The 18769-nt window shown below is 44.6% G+C and overlaps 1 protein-coding gene across 4 annotated transcripts in view; it reads right to left on the minus strand.

Annotated features, from left to right (window-relative positions):
* PIBF1 (progesterone immunomodulatory binding factor 1) overlaps window positions 1-18769 on the minus strand; it is a 245362-nt gene that overhangs the window by 152275 nt on the left and 74318 nt on the right. For all 4 annotated transcript variants that reach the window (XM_030200619.1, XM_030200618.1, XM_030200616.1 and 1 more), the window contains exon 10: window positions 15217-15315. In XM_030200619.1, coding sequence (XP_030056479.1) covers window positions 15217-15315 — 99 coding nt within the window. The remainder of the gene's footprint in view (window positions 1-15216; window positions 15316-18769) is intronic.

The raw sequence follows: 18769 nt of genomic DNA on the forward strand, positions 1-18769 counted from the left end.
TCCATAGAATTTTTGGATCTGTCTATATATAAGACAGGGAATAGATTACATACATCTCTATATCGTAAACCAATGAGTAGGAACACACTTCTTCATTTTGGTAGCTTTCACCCTTTCCATCTAAAATACAACCTTCCAATAAGTCAATTTTTACGAGCTAGGAGGGTTTGCTCTACATTAGCTGAGTTTAAGAAACAAGCTGTAGAATTAAAAAATAGATTTTTGATGAGAGGGTACCCTAGACCAGCTATAAAAAAAGCGTATATAAGAGCAAGATTTGCTCAGAGAGATCTCTTATTGAAAGAAACTGAGCAACTAGAAGAAGATCGATTGACATGCATATTGCCTTATACAGATATTAGTAAAAAGATATCTCAAATAATTAAGGATCATTGGCATGTGCTCCAACTGTATACCTGCTTTAGAGAACCTCCCTTGATGTCCTTTACCAAGGGGAAAACACTGGGAGAGCGTTTAGGTAAAAATAAATTTCTGGATTATAGAGGTAGAAACACTACCCAGGGGGGTCACACTAGTTGTGGTCACTGTCAGTGGTGTGTTTCGACTATTACGGGAGATAGCTGGCGTGTACCTCAGAGGGAGAAAATTATAAGGAGTACAGCTATGACCAATTGTGATAGCTATAATGTGGTCTATGTAATTCTATGTCCCTGCGATTTGATTTATATTGGCAGGAGTGCTCGCCCGATTAAAATTCGTCTGAACGAGCACAAATCAAGAATTCAAACGCAGAATATGCAGGCACCTTTGGTTAATCATTGGTTGCAGAAACATCATACGGTTGAAGATATTAGATGGCGGGTTATTGAATGTCTAGATGCTCGGAAGGAGGGAGGATCCATGAAGAAACTTCTGAATTTTAGAGAACAATTTAATATTTTCAGCCTACAGACGGTCACGCCGATGGGTTTAAATGCTGAAATTGAATGGGCTACACTTATTTAACTATTTCCAGCTTACCACCGGAGGCAATGTAGAGAGGAAAGCTTCCGGTGGAATGCCATGGGGGGCGGGGTTCTCGAAATGGATACGTCAGAGAACAGCTGATATTTAACTGCTTTGAAAAAACGCTGGCGCCATCTTGGCTTTTGAATTACCTTTGCTGAGCTGGCGCTGATAAGATCATGGGGTAAGTTTTTTGGGGGTACTAAATTTGATTATATGTGCGCTCTAGACATAGGTTTACAGCTGATGTGTGGAGTGTATATATTAATAAAATATTTTGTATATTATAGGGGATGTCCTTGAGACAGCTCATTTCGGAGCGAAACGTGCATGTCGGGCAGCCTAACCCCTGGGTCTGATAAACAAAAGAAAAACAAGATAAGTTTAATTTAAAACTATGGGTTTTGAAAATTTGAAAATTTGAAAGAAATTTGTAAAACTACTTATCTAAACCGATGAAGAGGTGGATACGTGTGAATATTGTCAGCGTTATTAATAGCTGATAATCACACATCACTGAGGTTTATGGGAAAGTTATAGTAAAGTTTATGGAACTGCAGTAGAGAACTGAAATACGGGGCTTTGAATATAATATAATCACACAATTAGGATTGGTTGTGGAGACTAGTTATTTGGGCTATTTTTTACCTGGTCCTACTGAAGATTAAGTGTGCCTGGTTGAACGAGTGTTATACTGTATTGCCACTGGCATTATCAGCTTAACAGTACTAGCTTCCCTCTTGGATATAGCAAGGAAAAATCAAATGAATTAAATTATATTACAGATGAAAAACATCATCTTGATGCTTTGCAGGCAGTAGTCATGTCAGGATTGCATGAGCTGGCAAAATGGCATCATTGAAGACAAAAACGAAATTTAGAAACTGCCTAAAAACAATTAGAGAATAATCTGAGTAGGGGGAAGGAAGTCTTAAGCCTGAAAAAAAAGGAGCACAAAATCTCTTCAGCAACCGGACATCAGAAAACACGACCAACAGGTCTATCAGATAAAAAATAAACCAAAAGAGCTGTGAAGTTACTGCAGGGCAGAAACTACTATACAAAGGTAATAAAATATTTTAATGCATTCAAAAATATTCTGGAAGAATTCATCCATTTGGTGCCAAGAGCATCTAACGCCAAGTGTTTAACTGGTGAACTGTTGGTCTTTCACGAACCTATTCTTCATACATCATTTCTCTCCCACCACACCAAATAAACAGAAGTACCCTCAAATTCTTTTTGTTTTGCATACTTTTATCCCAATTGCGTGTCAGTTTAGTTAAAAAAAATTTTCAGAATTTATTTCCTATTTAACAAGTTATTTTAAAAATCTAGAACTTGTACTACTTAATTTCAGCTCATGGTAAAATATACTTCCCTTCCTATGGTAGCTCAAGGCACTTGGGACTTCTTTCTATAATTATAGTGGAAAATGTATATCAGAAAATGGATTGAAACTTTTCATTCTAGTAACTGGAGATCCTTGGGGGAAAAAAAAGTTGTTTCTTTCCAAGCAGTGTTATTGATAATATAGAGCTTTCAGTCGCTAGGATTAGCCTGGTGGCTCAGTGACTGTGATGTGAATTTGCCATGCAGAAAATCTGAGTTTAGTTTTTAGGTAGGCCTTCTGCTCTTTGGGACAGCTAGTATTCAGGATACTGTGGACTCAGAGTCACTAGGAGAGGATATAATCTTGGTCCTCACATACCAATGATATCTAATGACTGGACACAGAATCCACAAATGCAGGACTCCAAAAGGAGTCTTAGCACATGGCTGTGGAATTGCCTCAGTAAGTAGTTAGAAGGGAAAATAATACTGTGAAATATCCCTGGGTAATTGTGAATGAAGGCTCGTGATGTTGCAGCCCTACACAGGCCAGATCCAACTGACTTAAAACCTCAAATGTGAAAAACCTTTATGTCAAAAAATATAATAAAGGCCTTCAATTGCCATTCTGCTTCACAGCAACTTTCACATCACATGGTAGCAAGTAGTACTGCATATACTGAAACATAATGGGAAAAAATATGAGGCCTGCTAAAAAAATACTTCAATGGTTCAAAGATAGCATTTCAAAATGGGACTTCAATAGCTCTATTAATTATTATTGAGAGGTTTTGAAAAATTCACCACTAAAAGGGACACCAGCAGTGGTAGGGAAGGGGTGGTATATGGAATTGCTTCTTTAAAATATGTACACAAGAATTTTGAAAGAGCCTGTCATATCAAGGATACGGAATCATAATTAGAAGCAGTTTTTAAAACTTGAATCAACATTCATCTCTGCTGGTTGCCAAGTTTTCCACATTTTCATAGCCAAATAAACTGATATTGTGAATGATTCATTGTGGTAACAAAATATGTGTTGCAGGATCAAGAATTCATTTATATTTGGTAGAAACACACATACTTAATCTATGGGAATTCCCTGGACTTCCAAACCAGCAAATTTCTTTTAAAATAAATATGAAAAACATGTAAATAGTTTTATGCTATTTTCTGGTCTGAAAACTAGAAAGCTTAAATAGGATATGTAAAACCATACTGAAAGAAAGCGAATGCTACATACCTGTAGAAGGTATTCTCCGAGGACAGCAGGCTGATTGTTCTTACTGATGGGTGACGTCCACGGCAGCCCCTCCAATCGGAATCTTCACTAGCAAAAGCCTTTGCTAGCCCTCGCGCACCGATGCGCACCGCGCATGCGCGGCCGTCTTCCCGCCCGAAACCGGCTCGTGCCGGCCAGTCTCATATGTAGCAAGACAAAGACTAGGGAAGACACAACTCCAAAAGGGGAGGCGGGCGGGTTTGTGAGAACAATCAGCCTGCTGTCCTCGGAGAATACCTTCTACAGGTATGTAGCATTCGCTTTCTCCAAGGACAAGCAGGCTGCTTGTTCTCACTGATGGGGTATCCCTAGCCCCCAGGCTCACTCAAAACAACAACCATGGTCAATTGGGCCTCGCAACGGCGAGGACATAACTGAGATTGACCTAAAAAATTTACCAACTAACTGAGAGTGCAGCCTGGAACAGAACAAACATGGGCCTAGGGGGGTGGAGTTGGATTCTAAACCCCGAACAGATTCTGAAGCACTGACTGCCCGAACAGACTGTCGCGTCAGGTATCCTGCTGTAGGCAGTAATGAGATGTGAATGTGTGGACAGATGACCACGTCGCAGCTTTGCAAATCTCTTCAATAGTGGCTGACTTCAAGTGGGCTACCGACGCTGCCATGGCTCTAACATTATGAGCCGTGACATGACCCTCAAGAGCCAGCCCAGCCTGGGCGTAAGTGAAGGAAATGCAATCTGCTAGCCAATTGGATATGGTGCGTTTCCCCACAGCCACTCCCCTCCTGTTGGGATCAAAAGAAACAAACAATTGGGCGGACTGTCTGTTGGGCTGTGTCCGCTCCAGATAGAAGGCCAATGCTCTCTTGCAGTCCAATGTGTGCAGCTGACGTTCAGCAGGGCAGGAATGAGGACGGGGAAAGAATGTTGGCAAGACAATTGACTGGTTCAGATGGAACTCCGACACAACCTTCGGCAAGAACTTAGGGTGAGTGCGGAGGACTACTCTGTTGTGATGAAATTTGGTGTAAGGCGCCTGGGCTACCAGGGCCTGGAGCTCACTGACTCTACGAGCTGAAGTAACTGCCACCAAGAAAATGACCTTCCAGGTCAAGTACTTCAGATGGCAGGAGTTCAATGGCTCAAAAGGAGGTTTCATCAGCTGGGTGAGAACGATATTGAGATCCCATGACACAGTAGGAGGCTTGACAGGGGGCTTTGACAAAAGCAAGCCTCTCATGAAGCGAACAACTAAAGGCTGTCCTGAGATCGGCTTACCTTCCACACGGTAATGGTATGCACTGATTGCACTAAGGTGAACCCTTACAGAGTTAGTCTTGAGACCAGACTCAGACAAGTGCAGAAGGTATTCAAGCAGGGTCTGTGTAGGACAAGAGCGAGGATCTAGGGCCTTGCTGTCACACCAGACGGCAAACCTCCTCCATAGAAAGAAGTAACTCCTCTTAGTGGAATCATTCCTGGAAGCAAGCAAGATGCGGGAGACACCCTCTGACAGACCCAAAGAGGCAAAGTCTACGCTCTCAACATCCAGGCCGTGAGAGCCAGAGACCGGAGGTTGGGATGCAGAAGCGCCCCTTCGTCCTGTGAGATGAGGGTCGGAAAACACTCCAATCTCTACGGTTCTTCGGAGGACAACTCCAGAAGAAGAGGGAACCAGATCTGACGCGGCCAAAAAGGAGCAATCAGAATCATGGTGCCTCGGTCTTGCTTGAGTTTCAACGAAGTCTTCCCCACCAGAGGTATAGGAGGATAAGCATACAGCAGACCCTCCCCCCAGTCCAGGAGGAAGGCATCCGATGCCAGTCTGTCGTGGGCCTGAAGCCTGGAACAGAACTGAGGGACTTTGTGGTTGACTCGAGATGCGAAGAGATCTACCAAGGGGGTGCCCCACACTTGGAAGATCTGTCGCACTACAAGGGAATTGAGCGACCACTCATGAGGTTGCATAATCCTGCTCAACCTGTCGGCCAGACTGTTGTTTACGCCTGCCAGATATGTGGCTTGGAGCACCATGCTGTGACGGCGAGCCCAGAGCCACATGCTGACGGCTTCCTGACACAGGGGGCGAGATCCGGTGCCCCCCTGCTTGTTGACGTAGTACATGGCAACCTGGTTGTCTGTCTGAATTTGGATAATTTGGTGGGACAGCCGATCTCTGAAAGCCTTCAGAGCGTTCCAGATCGCTCGCAACTCCAGAAGATTGATCTGCAGATCACGTTCCTGGAGGGACCAGCTTCCTTGGGTGTGAAGCCCATCGACATGAGCTCCCCATCCCAAGAGAGACGCATCCGTGGTCAGCACTTTTTGTGGCTGAGGAATTTGGAAAGGACGTCCCAGAGTCAAATTGGACCAAATCGTCCACCAATACAGGGATTTGAGAAAACTCGTGGACAGGTGGATCACGTCTTCTAGATCCCCAGCAGCCTGAAACCACTGGGAAGCTAGGGTCCATTGGGCAGATCTCATGTGAAGGCGGGCCATGGGAGTCACATGAACTGTGGAGGCCATGTGGCCTAGCAATCTCAACATCTGCCGAGCTGTGATCTGCTGTGACGCTCGCACCCGCAAGACGAGGGACAACAAGTTGTTGGCTCTCGCCTCTGGGAGATAGGCGCGAGCCGTCCGAGAATCCAGCAGAGCTCCTATGAATTCGAGTTTCTGCACTGGGAGAAGATGGGACTTTGGATAATTTATCACAAACCCCAGTAGCTCCAGGAGGCGAATAGTCATCTGCATGGGCCGCAGGGCTCCTGCCTCGGATGTGTTCTTCACCAGCCAATCGTCGAGATATGGGAACACGTGCACACCCAGCCTGCGAAGTGCCGCTGCGACTACAGCCAAGCACTTTGTGAACACCCTAGGCGCAGAGGCGAGCCGAAAGGGTAGCACACAGTACTGGAAGTGACGTGTGCCCAGCTGAAATCGCAGATACTGTCTGTGAGCTGGCAGTATCGGGATGTGTGTGTAGGCATCCTTCAAGTCCAGAGAGCATAGCCAATCGTTTTCCTGAATCATGGGAAGAAGGGTGCCCAGGGAAAGCATCCTGAACTTTTCTTTGACCAGATATATGTTCAGGGCCCTTAGGTCTAGGATGGGACGCATCCCCCCTGTTTTCTTTTCCACAAGGAAGTACCTGGAATAGAATCCCAGCCCTTCCTGCCCGGATGGCACGGGCTCGACCGCATTGGCGCTGAGAAGGGCGGAGAGTTCCTCTGCAAGTACCTGCTTGTGCTGTAAGCTGTAAGACTGAGCTCCCGGTGGACAATTTGGAGGTTTTGAGGCCAAATTGAGGGTGTATCCTTGCCGGACTATTTGAAGAACCCACTGGTCGGAGGTTATGAGAGGCCACCTTTGGTGAAAAGCTTTCAACCTCCCTCCCACTGGCAGGTCGCCCGGCACTGACACTTGGATGTCGGCTATGCTCTGCTGGAGCCAGTCAAAAGCTCGTCCCTTGCTTTTGCTGGGGAGCCGAGGGGCCTTGCTGAGGCGCACGCTGCTGACGAGAGCGAGCGCGCTGGGGCTTAGCCTGGGCCGCAGGCTGTTGAGAAGGAGGATTGTACCTACGCTTACCAGAAGAGTAGGGAACAGTCTTCCTTCCCCAAAAAAATCTTCTACCTGTAGAGGTAGAGGCTGAAGGCTGCCGGCAGGAGAACTTGTCGAATGCGGTGTCCCGCTGGTGGAGCTGCTCTACCACCTGTTCGACTTTCTCTCCAAAAATATTATCCGCACGGCAAGGCGAGTCCGCAATCTGCTGCTGGATTCTATTCTCCAGGTCGGAGGCACGCAGCCATGAGAGTCTGCGCATCACCACACCTTGAGCAGCGGCCCTGGACGCAACATCAAAGGTGTCATACACCCCTCTGGCCAGGAATTTTCTGCACGCCTTCAGCTGCCTGACCACCTCCTGAAAAGGCTTGGCTTGCTCAGGGGGGAGCGCATCCACCAAGCCCGCCAACTGCCGCACATTGTTCCGCATATGTATGCTCGTGTAGAGCTGGTAGGACTGAATTTTGGCCACGAGCATAGAAGAATGGTAGGCCTTCCTCCCAAAGGAGTCCAAGGTTCTAGAGTCCTTGCCCGGGGGCGCCGAAGCATGCTCCCTAGAACTCTTGGCCTTCTTTAGGGCCAAATCCACAACTCCAGAGTCGTGAGGCAACTGAGTGCGCATCAGCTCTGGGTCCCCATGGATCCGGTACTAGGACTCAATCTTCTTGGGAATGTGGGGGTTAGTTAATGGCTTGGTCCAGTTCGCCAGCAATGTCTTTTTTAGGACATGATGCATGGGTACTGTGGACGCTTCCTTAGGTGGAGAAGGATAGTCCAGGAGCTCAAACATTTCAGCCCTGGGCTCGTCCTCCACAACCACTGGGAAGGGGATGGCCGTAGACATCTCCCGGACAAAGGAAGCGAAAGACACTCTCGGGAGGAGAAAGCTGTCTTTCAGGAGAGGGAGTGGGATCAGAAGGAAGACCCTCAGACTCCTCGTCAGAGAAATATCTGATGTCTCCCTCTTCTTCCCATGAGGCCTCACCCTCGGTGTCAGACACAAGTTCACAAACCTGTGTCTGCAACCGTGCCCGGCTCGACTCCGTGGAACCACGGCCACGGTGGGAGCGTCGAGAGGTAGACTCCCTCGCCCGCACCGGCGAAGCTCCCTCCGCCGACGTAGTCGGGGAGCCTTCCTGGGAGGCGACCGCAGTCGGTACCACACGCGGCACCGACGCCGGAGACCTCACCCCGGGCGATGGACCTGCCGGCGCCACGCTCGACGGTACCGGTGGCGCAAGCACCCCCGGTACCGGAGGGGTAGGGCGCAACAGCTCTCCCAGGATCTCTGGGAGAACGGCCCGGAGGCTCTCGTTCAGAGCGGCTGCAGAAAAAGGCATGGAGGTCGATGCAGGCGTCGATGTCAGAGTCTGTTCCGGGCGTGGAGGCTGTTCCGGGCTGTCCAGAGTGGAGCGCATCGACACCTCTTGGACAGAGGGTGAGCGGTCCTCTCGGTGCCGATGCCTGCTGGGTGCCGACTCCCTCGGCGACCCAGAGCTCTCGGTGCCGACACGGGAAGGGGACCGGTGTCGATGCTTCTTTGATTTTTTGGAGCGAAGCACGTCACCGGCGCTTCCCGGCACCGACGAGGAGGACGTAGAATCCAACCGTCTCTTCCTCGGGGCCGAGACCGAAGAGGGTCGGTCTCGGGGGGGCTGTACCGCAGGAGCCCTCAGGGTAGGGGGAGACCCACCCGAAGGCTCACCGCCACCAGCAGGGGAATGGACAGCCCTCACCTGCACTCCAGACGAAGCACCACCGACGTCGATACAGTCGTCCGATGTCTCAGCGCCGATGCAGAGGGTCGATGCCTCGATACACTCGATGCACTGGCGGCCGAGGATGAAGGTCTGGACGCTGAAGACGTCGATGCACTTGATACCCCCGGTGCCGATGCCGACGAAGAGCCCGAGAACAAAATGTTCCACTGGGCTAACCTCGCTACCTGAGTCCGCTTTTGTAAAAGGGAACACAGACTACAGGCCTGAGGGCGGTGCCCAGCCCCCAGACACTGAAGACACGACGCGTGCCTGTCAGTGAGCGAGATTACCCGGGCGCACTGGGTGCACTTCTTGAAGCCGCTGGAAGGCTTCGATGTCATGGGCGGAAAAATCACGCCGGCGAGATCAAAACTCGAAATGGTGAAAATTGGCACCACAAAAATAGGGAAAAGAAAATTTCGACCGAGGCCTAACTAAGGCCTACCCCGACGACGAAAGAAAACTTACCGGGGCGAAAAGCTCGAAATACGGGAAGGGAAAAACCAAAAAGGGTCTTCCCGAAACACTTTCTCAAACTTTCTCTGAAGAAACGAGTCGAAAACGACGCGCGAGGTCAACTTTCCGGGGTACGAACGGCGAAACACGACCGTACCGAGCGCGGACAAAAGAAGACTGGCCGGCACGAGCCGGTTTCGGGCGGGAAGACGGCCGCGCATGCGCGGTGCGCATCGGCGCGCGAGGGCTAGCAAAGGCTTTTGCTAGTGAAGATTCCGATTGGAGGGGCTGCCGTGGACGTCACCCATCAGTGAGAACAAGCAGCCTGCTTGTCCTCTGAGAAATCACACCACCCCTTTCCTTCTTATTAACTCTTTAAAAAGTCATGACCGATGGGTGAGTGACTGAGGGGATCTGGGGGGGGGGTGGGGGGGCACGTGAGAGTACAGGGAGATTGGAGAGTATGTATGTGTATGTCAATAAGTATGAGATGGGGCTGAGTCAGGAAGATAAATCAGGTTAAAGCAGAAGTTTTCAACCCAGACCTCAGGACACACCTAGCCAGTCAGATTTTCAGGATACCCACAATATAATATGCATGAGAGAGATCTGCATACCCTACCTCCCTCCATGGTATGCCAATTTATCTCATGCATACACATTGTGTGTAACCTGAAAACCTAACTGGCTAGGTGTGTCCCGAGAACTGGGTTGAGAGTTCCTGGGTTAAAGAGATAACACGCAGAGGAGAGTTACGTAAACAATTAAGACGATAGAATATGTTATTGTTTTGTTAAAACCTGTAGAATCTAGTAATCTTAATCAATCTTTTTAACTATCTGTACTACATGTTGAAGCCTGAAGTTCAGAGATGATTATATATGATAAACTGTTTCAGTGGATTGGTTAGTTTAAATATCAGAGTGAATTCAACCTATAGCAACCATCTTGTATCGAGCTCGTCACATGTACCTTTGATGATTCAGATAAGTTTTTATTTTGGGGAATTTGATATATTAATGGGACTTTGAGTATTATTAGAAAGAATTTATTATTAGAATCTTTGGCAAAACTCTACATGATTTATATTGATAAGAAATCAAACAACCTAATGGGGGTAAAAAGACTACTAAAATGCCTATGCCAAAATTGTCAAATAATAAAGCTATATAACATATCCACCCTTGTACATAGCATATTTGAAACTGCGGATCTCCCAATAGGGGAATTTACAATAAATCTTTTACCCTCTATCACTTTGGGAGTCAGTTCTTATCATTATTTATTATTTTTTAGATTTGCTCACACCTTTTTCAGTAGTAGCTCAAGGTGAGTTACATTCAGGTACTCTGGATATTTCTCTGTCCCAGGAGGGCTCACAATCTAAGTTTGTACCTGAGGCAATGGAGGGTTAAGTGACTTGCCCAAGATCACAAGGAGCAGCAGTGGGATTTGAACCGGCCACCTCTGACCACTAGGCTACTCCTCCACTAATCCAGAACCTGTGCAATGTCCAAAAGCAATCCCTAGATTGGGTGGGATCTTGGCACTGCAAGACCGGTGCTCTAACCACTAGGCCACTCCTCCTATGCATCCAATGAGTTAAAACCAGACATAGATAAGCCTAAACAGCAGAAATGGAAGCAGCTGTAATTTAAGAAGCAAACATTTTTGGGACTAGTTGTCTATCCCAACACACCACTCATAAAAAAAAAGTAAAAGAGCCAGTGTAAAAAATCTCCTAGTTAATGGGAAAAATAACTGGTTCCAAAAAAAATCCTCCTACCATCTAAAACAGGATAAAGTGAATATGTATTCTTTATGATATGCTATAAGGGATTCTACCTAATTTAAGTAGCTGAAAAGACTAGCTTACCTTGCTGCAAAAATACCCGAAACATAGTGAGTACATTTAGAAACAAGAAGCATACAGCCGCGCACTTATCTTAAAGAAGGCAACGCTGTCCTTAATTGATCCTGCTACAGTCGTTCCAGCGTCATCATACAAAATACACTTATCCTTTCAGCAGTGCACTGCCAAGCCAACAAACTTTTCTTCAACAAAAAGCCTTGTTTCACTTGCATTTCTCGCTGCTTCAGGAAGAAACACCTCCTCTGTAGTTAAGGAAAGCGTTGCCTTTTTTAAGATTAAGTGAGGACTGCTAGACGTTTCTCGTTTCTAAAAAGTTTAGGGTATTTTTTTACAGCAAGGTAGGATAGCCCTACCAGCTACTTAAATTATGTTGCAATGCTGTCAACTTACACATTTGAAAAATAAAATCAAATTTCTGTAGAACACGAGGTACGACAGGCAAGCCAGGCTGCTTCCATGCTTGCGCTAGAGCCAATTTACTAGCTGTAAAGAGCAATATCGCCAGCTTGTGGTCTTGATTTCCACAGGTTTAAAATGAAGCATGAAAATTTTGGTCTTCGCAGATATGACTTATTCAATATACCTTTCAAAGTATCCAAAACACGTCCAATAAGGTTGAACTGAAGGGCAGGTGTACCATACATGAAAAAGGTGTCTTGGTCCCCACAATTCCTCCAACAAACTGTCGAGGCTGCAGGGAACACAGGTCATTCCTTTCTGTCTTTCAGAAGCCAAAATCTCCTTCCTTAGATCAGGTTCTATCCTCTGAATGTGCTAGCTAAAGAATGTATTTAGTCCAATTGAAAGATATTACCTTATTTTCTGGGGTTTTGTTTCTGCTTTATTTTAATTTATTAACCTTTAAAGTGGATTAATGTTGCAACCATACTACTTTACCCTAAATTACAAATAATTTTTTTTCTACTTTGTTATCTGGTTATTTAATTTTTCTAATTGTGTAGGTCCTAGTCTCTGGTTACTGCTTTCCTGTCTTCTCTTAACTCTCTTTCTGGGGTCTCCTGTTTGTTTTTCTTCTCTGTCCTCCTGTCTTCTTCACTTCCTCCATAACATCCATCTCTGACACTGATTTTTTCAGTTCAACTTCTATTTTTCTGCCTCTCTGTCCATTCAGATTTCATTCACTCTTACTAACCAGTCTTCAATCTCCCTTTATTCACTGAATGTACCTACAGCGTTCTTTATCTTTCATCCAGGCCCTCTCGTTCCTTTCCTCTTATTCCTTAGTCTGTCTTCTTCCCCAACCAGTATTACCCTCTCTCTCTGTGTCATTTTCCCCATCCAGAATTACCCTTCTCTCTCCCTAGTGACCCAATCCAGCATTACCACATCTCTCTCTCTCTGTCCCACTTCATTCCATCCAGTATTATCCCCATTTCCCTTTTGTGTGTCCCTTTCTCCCATCCAACATTACCCTGTCTCTCTCACCATCCAACATTACCCCATCTCTCTCTATCACTTCTCTCCATCCAGCATTACTCCATCTCTCTCTCTCTTCTCCCCAATCCAGCATTATCCCACCTCTCTCTGTCTCTTCCAGCGCTATCCCATCTCTCTCTCTGTGTCTCTTCTCCTCCATCCAGCATTACCTACTCTCCCTCTCTCTCACTTCTAACCATTCAGCATTATTCTCTCTCACACATTACCGCACCTCTCACTCTCTCTCTCTGTTTCTTCTCCCCCATTAAGTATCACTCCATCTCTCTCTTGTTCTCTTATCTCGTGTCTCCTTCCCTTCAACCAGTATTGTCCTGATTTTGTCTTCCCCCATTCCATCCATCACCTCTCCTTTCTCTCTCTTGCCCTCTCCCTCCTGCTTACCCTGTTACTGTTTTCCAGGTCAGACCTGTGCATTCTAAAAGCAAAGACATGCACCTGCATTCCACCGCAAGCTCAGCTGCTCCCACCCCTCTAATATAAACTTTATGCATCGAAGGGGCGGGAGCAGCTGAGTTTGTGGCGGCACGCACAGGAAAATGGTCCTGCACATCTTTGCTTGTACAAATGATATGGCCCTACCTGAGAAAACAGCAACAGGGTGAGTGGGAGGGAGGGGGGAAGAGAGAGGAAGGAGAGGTGCTGGGGGGGTGGGGTGGAGGAAGAGAGATAGATAGAGAGGTAACGAGCTGACCTGGGAAGGTAGCAGGAGAGAGGGGAAATAAACAATGGGGATGACATTTGAGGTTTAGGGAGGCTAAGTGTCCCCAAGTCTCTTATATGGGGCACCTATGGAAAGAAACTTCCTTGCAGATAAATCTCCCATTGTCCCCACAATTTACGTTTTGCCCAAAGTCCGTAAGTCCCTTGACAATCCACCAGAAAGGGAATGGCTCAGTACATCGGTCTCGTTCAGATTTTGAAAATTTTTTTCTTGAGACTATCTAAATCCTACGTTAAGGATTCGACAAGAATGAAGATTCTGAAGGTGTCATTACAGATCTTATTCTTGTCAACTTCAATAAAGATTCACTGTATACTAATATTCCATAGACTGAAGCACTCAATATTGTTGAAAACATATTACACCAGAAAAATACACATTATAGAATTCCCAAGGCTTTTATTTTAGAACCAGTGACCACTGCATTAAATCAATTTTGTATTCGTAAATGTTTTACCAACAAATCAAAGGAACTACAATGAGGACCTCTATAGTCCCAGATTTGACCAACATTTTAATGAGCACCCTTATGCCAATGCAATTAAATTGCATCTCTTTGCTTGGCTCCAATTATAAACTTTGTATCAAAAGTTTGGCTGCTTGCCTCCAGCGAGTATTACCACCTCTTATCCATGAGGCTTATGCAGGGTTTATAAGAGGGAGACAAACTTGCCAATATTAGGGAAAAAAAAACCAAAAAAATTTTACATTTAATCTATAGTGCCCGAGCAGGGATGGTTCTAATGTTCCTTCTCTCATTGGACGCTGAGAAGGCATTTGAACCGGATCCATTGACTGTTTATGTTCTCGGTGACCTTCATATCTTGGCAGAGTTACTCAGTGATACTGAAACAGCACCGCCACTGGCAGGAACGTAGGTGAAGAATTTCCACACAGCTTAGATGGAACAGTGTTGTTGAGCAGGAATTAAGTTCAGGCACTGAAGTTTTTACCGCAAGGGAAAGGTCCAAGGCACAAGAAAAACCTAACCCATTATGACAAAAGCTGGTTGGGGAGAGGAGGAGGGCCCAGAGACCAGGCCTCCTCCTCTCTCGGTATATCTCTAAAATATTTTTTTTTCCAAGCAAGCCAAAAAACACTAGTCTGATGCTGCTGCTTCTTTTTGTTTTTTTTATATTACTAAATTTGAGGAAGGGAAAATAAAGTCCTACCAGACCACTAGTGGTTGCCTATCACCTGCAGGAGATTGAGAAATACTGACTGGTCAGGGGGTTGCACAAGGCTCATAAGTGGGAGCTACTGGGCAGTGAAGTTGTCAGTCTCCATCTGCTGGCAAAATAGCACAAAGCCAATTATCTTGACTGGTCTGTTAGGAAGGATAAGGAAATGTATCTTTTTGAGTCAATATGCTTCATGATGATCTACAGATAACGATAAGTGGAGGACAAAAAAGTGAGTTGGAGAGAAGCTTGCAAACTAGAAAAAATAAAATGTAGAATTACTTGTTCTATGAGCTGTTGTTCAAAAGACATATTTCTTAATGAATTCCATTCCGTGAAACACTGATAATAAGGGCAGAACATTTACATCTTCATTCAATAAAATTACAGCTTAATATTATTTCCTTGGGGGTAGGGGAAAATGCCCTTGGTAGGGGAAATATTAAAGTGGAAACAAAAAGTCTGCATATTATGAACAGTCACAGCATTATAATCTGGTAGGAAAACGGAATGCTCCTCCTATCAGCATGTTTAGAGCAGGATCAGACAAGGACAAAAAGGAATTGTGTTATACATGTGATTCATAAGTTAGATTCTATCATGACGGGCCAAGATCTGCTATCTGGATAGCTATATATGTTTTAAAAATACTTACTGTTCCAAGAGTTGATCATATTTCCCCAAGGCATCTTTTTCAGCCAAAACAGCTCGTTCTTTTTCAGCAACAGCATTATCCCTAGATTCTCTCAGATTCCTGCAGAAAAGCAAAGTAACCACTAAATATATTTGACTATTTAGGTTTATCTCGCAAGCTTTTTCACAGTAACAGGCACATTATTTTCATTACAATACTACACTCTAAAACTTCTCTTACACGTTTTGCTTCCCATTCAAGATTATTGACAAATTCTAAAAACTGAAAATAGGTTGGAAACAATAAGACAGTACAATATTACACATGTTTTAGTCTCTATTTTTTTACACAGCAGCTACTTCAGAAGCTCCAGTTCACTGAATATACATTGAGGCAAGGAATTGTACTTTAAAATGTCGATACACTGTATTTTACATTAATTAATTAATTTATTATAATGGGAAGGCTTAGGGTTGTCCAGATTATTTACAACAGTTTCTTGAAAACACAATAAACCTAGGAAACCTTTTTCAAAAAGATTTACTCTTTCAGCAAAAAAAATGTATCTTCATTTCCTAAGTATTGGAAAACAAGGTCTCAGAAAATCAAGACATATGAAGTACGTTATGCAAACATAGCAGTTGCATGTTAGAAGAATCCAAAATGAGAATCAATATGTAAGAGTACAGCAACTATACATGATTCAAGTCCTAAACAAAACCAACACAACACAGAAAAGGAAATACTTTTAGAAAGTTCAGAAAGTCAAAACTAGTAGTTTAAAAAAAAAAACTGGGTGTACTTAAATCAGTTAGCTTTTCAAGATATCCATAATGAACATGCATGAAGTTTGCTGGAGAAGGGCAATGAAAACCGAATCTGTAAACAAAATTTCGGCAAAACTGAGTTGAAATTGGGATGGCATGGTCCCCCACCCAATCAAAAGCCACCCCACCCCCACTTAGAAAACCCCACTTTGACCCTGCATTCCCTGATAACTTCCATCCCATTTCCAATCTTCCCATTTATGGTAAGCTCCTCAATAAACTTAGCTTGAATCCTTTGTCGAACAGTCAACGACCTTCGTCCATTCCAAGTCGGCTTTTGTGTTGGCCACAGCACCAAAACTTTTCTTCTGGCTCCTCACAACACCACTCGGGTTGCACTGGATAAACAATTCTCTGTTATTATTGTTTCACTAGACCTTTCCTCTGTCTTTGATCTGGTTGACCACTCCCTTCTTTGTCAGCTCCGTTCTATAGAAATCTCTGGCACAGTTTCCTGGTTTACTAGTTACTTCTCCAACCAGCCCTTCCAGGTAGTCCACTCCACCTCTTGTACATCTGATTTTCCCATTCTTTCTGGGATTCCCCAAGGCTCCATCCTATCTCCTATACTTTTCAACATCTTTCTTGTCCACTTCTATTATTCAGGAGCAAGGTTGCCTACCTTTCTGTTACACTGACGACATTCAGGATCTTTGCTGCATTTCTGACCCTGCTCTCCACGCACTTCCCTAAATTATAGTCTGACCGCTGTTTCTGCCTAGTTGAAAGAAAATGGCCTCGTTTTAAACATTTTAAAATGCAAAGTCATTATTTTTTACACCTTTTTCTTCCCCTTTGCCCCCAGTTCCTCTACTTGACAACAAGCCCATCAAACTTCAGTTCCTCTACAGGATTCTAGGTGTAATATTCGATTCTGGTCTTATCTTCCAATATCAAATTGACTCTGTTATGCATTCCTCTTTTTTTGTTCTCCATTGTATCCATATCATTCGTCCTTTTCTCTCCTCTTACTCTATTTGCTCATCCTTTTCCATCCCCTTACTCTATTCACTTGCTTATTCTCACCTTCGTAATCTCTTGCATTGACTACTCTAATTCCCTCTATGCTGGTCTCCCTCTACATTCTATTAAATGCTTGCAACTCTTCAATCCACAGCAGTTAAACTCATTCATCGTGTCCTTTGCTTCAACCATGTGACCCTCATCCGTCACCTTGAGAATTGGCTCCTAGTCTCATTTCGCATCCACTTTAACTTCCTCCGGGTCTTTAAAAAAATGGTCTCCTCTTTCTCCTGCTTAACTGATCCCTTACTTGCCTGCCCGTACTCTTCATTCCTCTTCAAATCTTCTCTGCATCCCTCCTCCTTCCGTTCTCCACCTTTCCCTTACTCAGGAAACAGCCTTCAGGTACCTTGGCCCCAAACTCGAACTCTCTTCCCCTTAATTTAGGTCACCTGCCTCTCTTCAAGCCTACAAGATCATGCTGAAAACCTCTCTCTTCTCCTCAGCCTTTGAGACTCTTCCAACCGAGTTTTCTACTTTGCCCTCCTTTGCTACCAGTTCTTTCCCCTCCCTACTACTACTATAAATCAATTCTATAGCGCTACTCTCTCAGCCACTCTCCCTACCTTTGCGGCTTTGCCCTCCCTTCCCTGTGTCTTTCTGTTTTCTTTCCCATGCCCCTCCACCAGCTGATGTTTTCTGATTTTTTTTTTGTTGGTTGTAAATCTCTTAGCCGCCAGTACAGGCTTACTTTACTGTATATCAAATCCTGTAATTATTTAAACAAATAAATACTACCCTGCTAGAGACAGAAGAATACTGAATTTTTTGAGCTGCATATGGTTTTATTAAGGCACAGCACAATTCTGTACTCTCTATCTCCACCTGCTGGTAGATGGACACAACCCATAAGTCCTGGATTCATCTGGTGTGGATGACAAGAAAGCGTACCGTCATTGAAACCAATGCTTCTAGTGCTGATGGGTCAAACTTATTGATGCCACTTTCTATGGCATACAGAGTGAATTACTACATTAGGGGCGATCCAGGGGCAGAGTTTGAGCAGTGTCACAAATTAGTTGGGTAGTGGCGGTATTTGGTCTGATAACTAGCTAAGCAAGTGCATAAAGTTAGGACAGCAAAAAGGCTGTTCTATTTTTATGCACAGAGTTAACTGGGCATAGATCTGAATATCATCTGGTGCCCAGTTAATTTCCAGGTCAGTGCACATACCTGGATATTCAATGCTGAAAGCCAAACATGCCCCGGAATTGAATAGCCAGGGTTAGTTCAGCCTACAGCTGCGAGAATATTACAAGCCACTTACTGCTATAGGCTGAAAATCGGCCCCACTATATCTACTATCTAACTGAGTTGATACATTCACTCTTCTTTTCAATTCTTAATTATAATTTTTTAAATTAAATAATTGAAATATTGTAACCTATGCCTTCCCTGTTTCTTTCCTTTTTGTAACCCCCACTTGACTTTTAATTTGATAACGTAAACTGCTTAGATATTAACCTGATAGGTAGTACATAAAATAAAGATGAATTGTAAATATACTAAAAAATGTTTCTTATAACTCTATCGAAGACACAGGGACCTATAAATATTCCCTAAAATTTACATATTTATGCCTGTGTTATAAAGCAATGTAGGCATCAAAAGGGTTCATTTGTAGACAAAAAGGAAGTGGAACTGGGAGCGGGGCTAAGGCTGGAAGTGACCTTACTTCTGCACACACAATACTTCATTTGTGGATAATAAGGAAACAATTTTAT

This window comes from Microcaecilia unicolor, chromosome 4 (assembly GCF_901765095.1).
Source record: "Microcaecilia unicolor chromosome 4, aMicUni1.1, whole genome shotgun sequence".
NCBI lineage: Eukaryota > Metazoa > Chordata > Amphibia > Gymnophiona > Siphonopidae > Microcaecilia > Microcaecilia unicolor.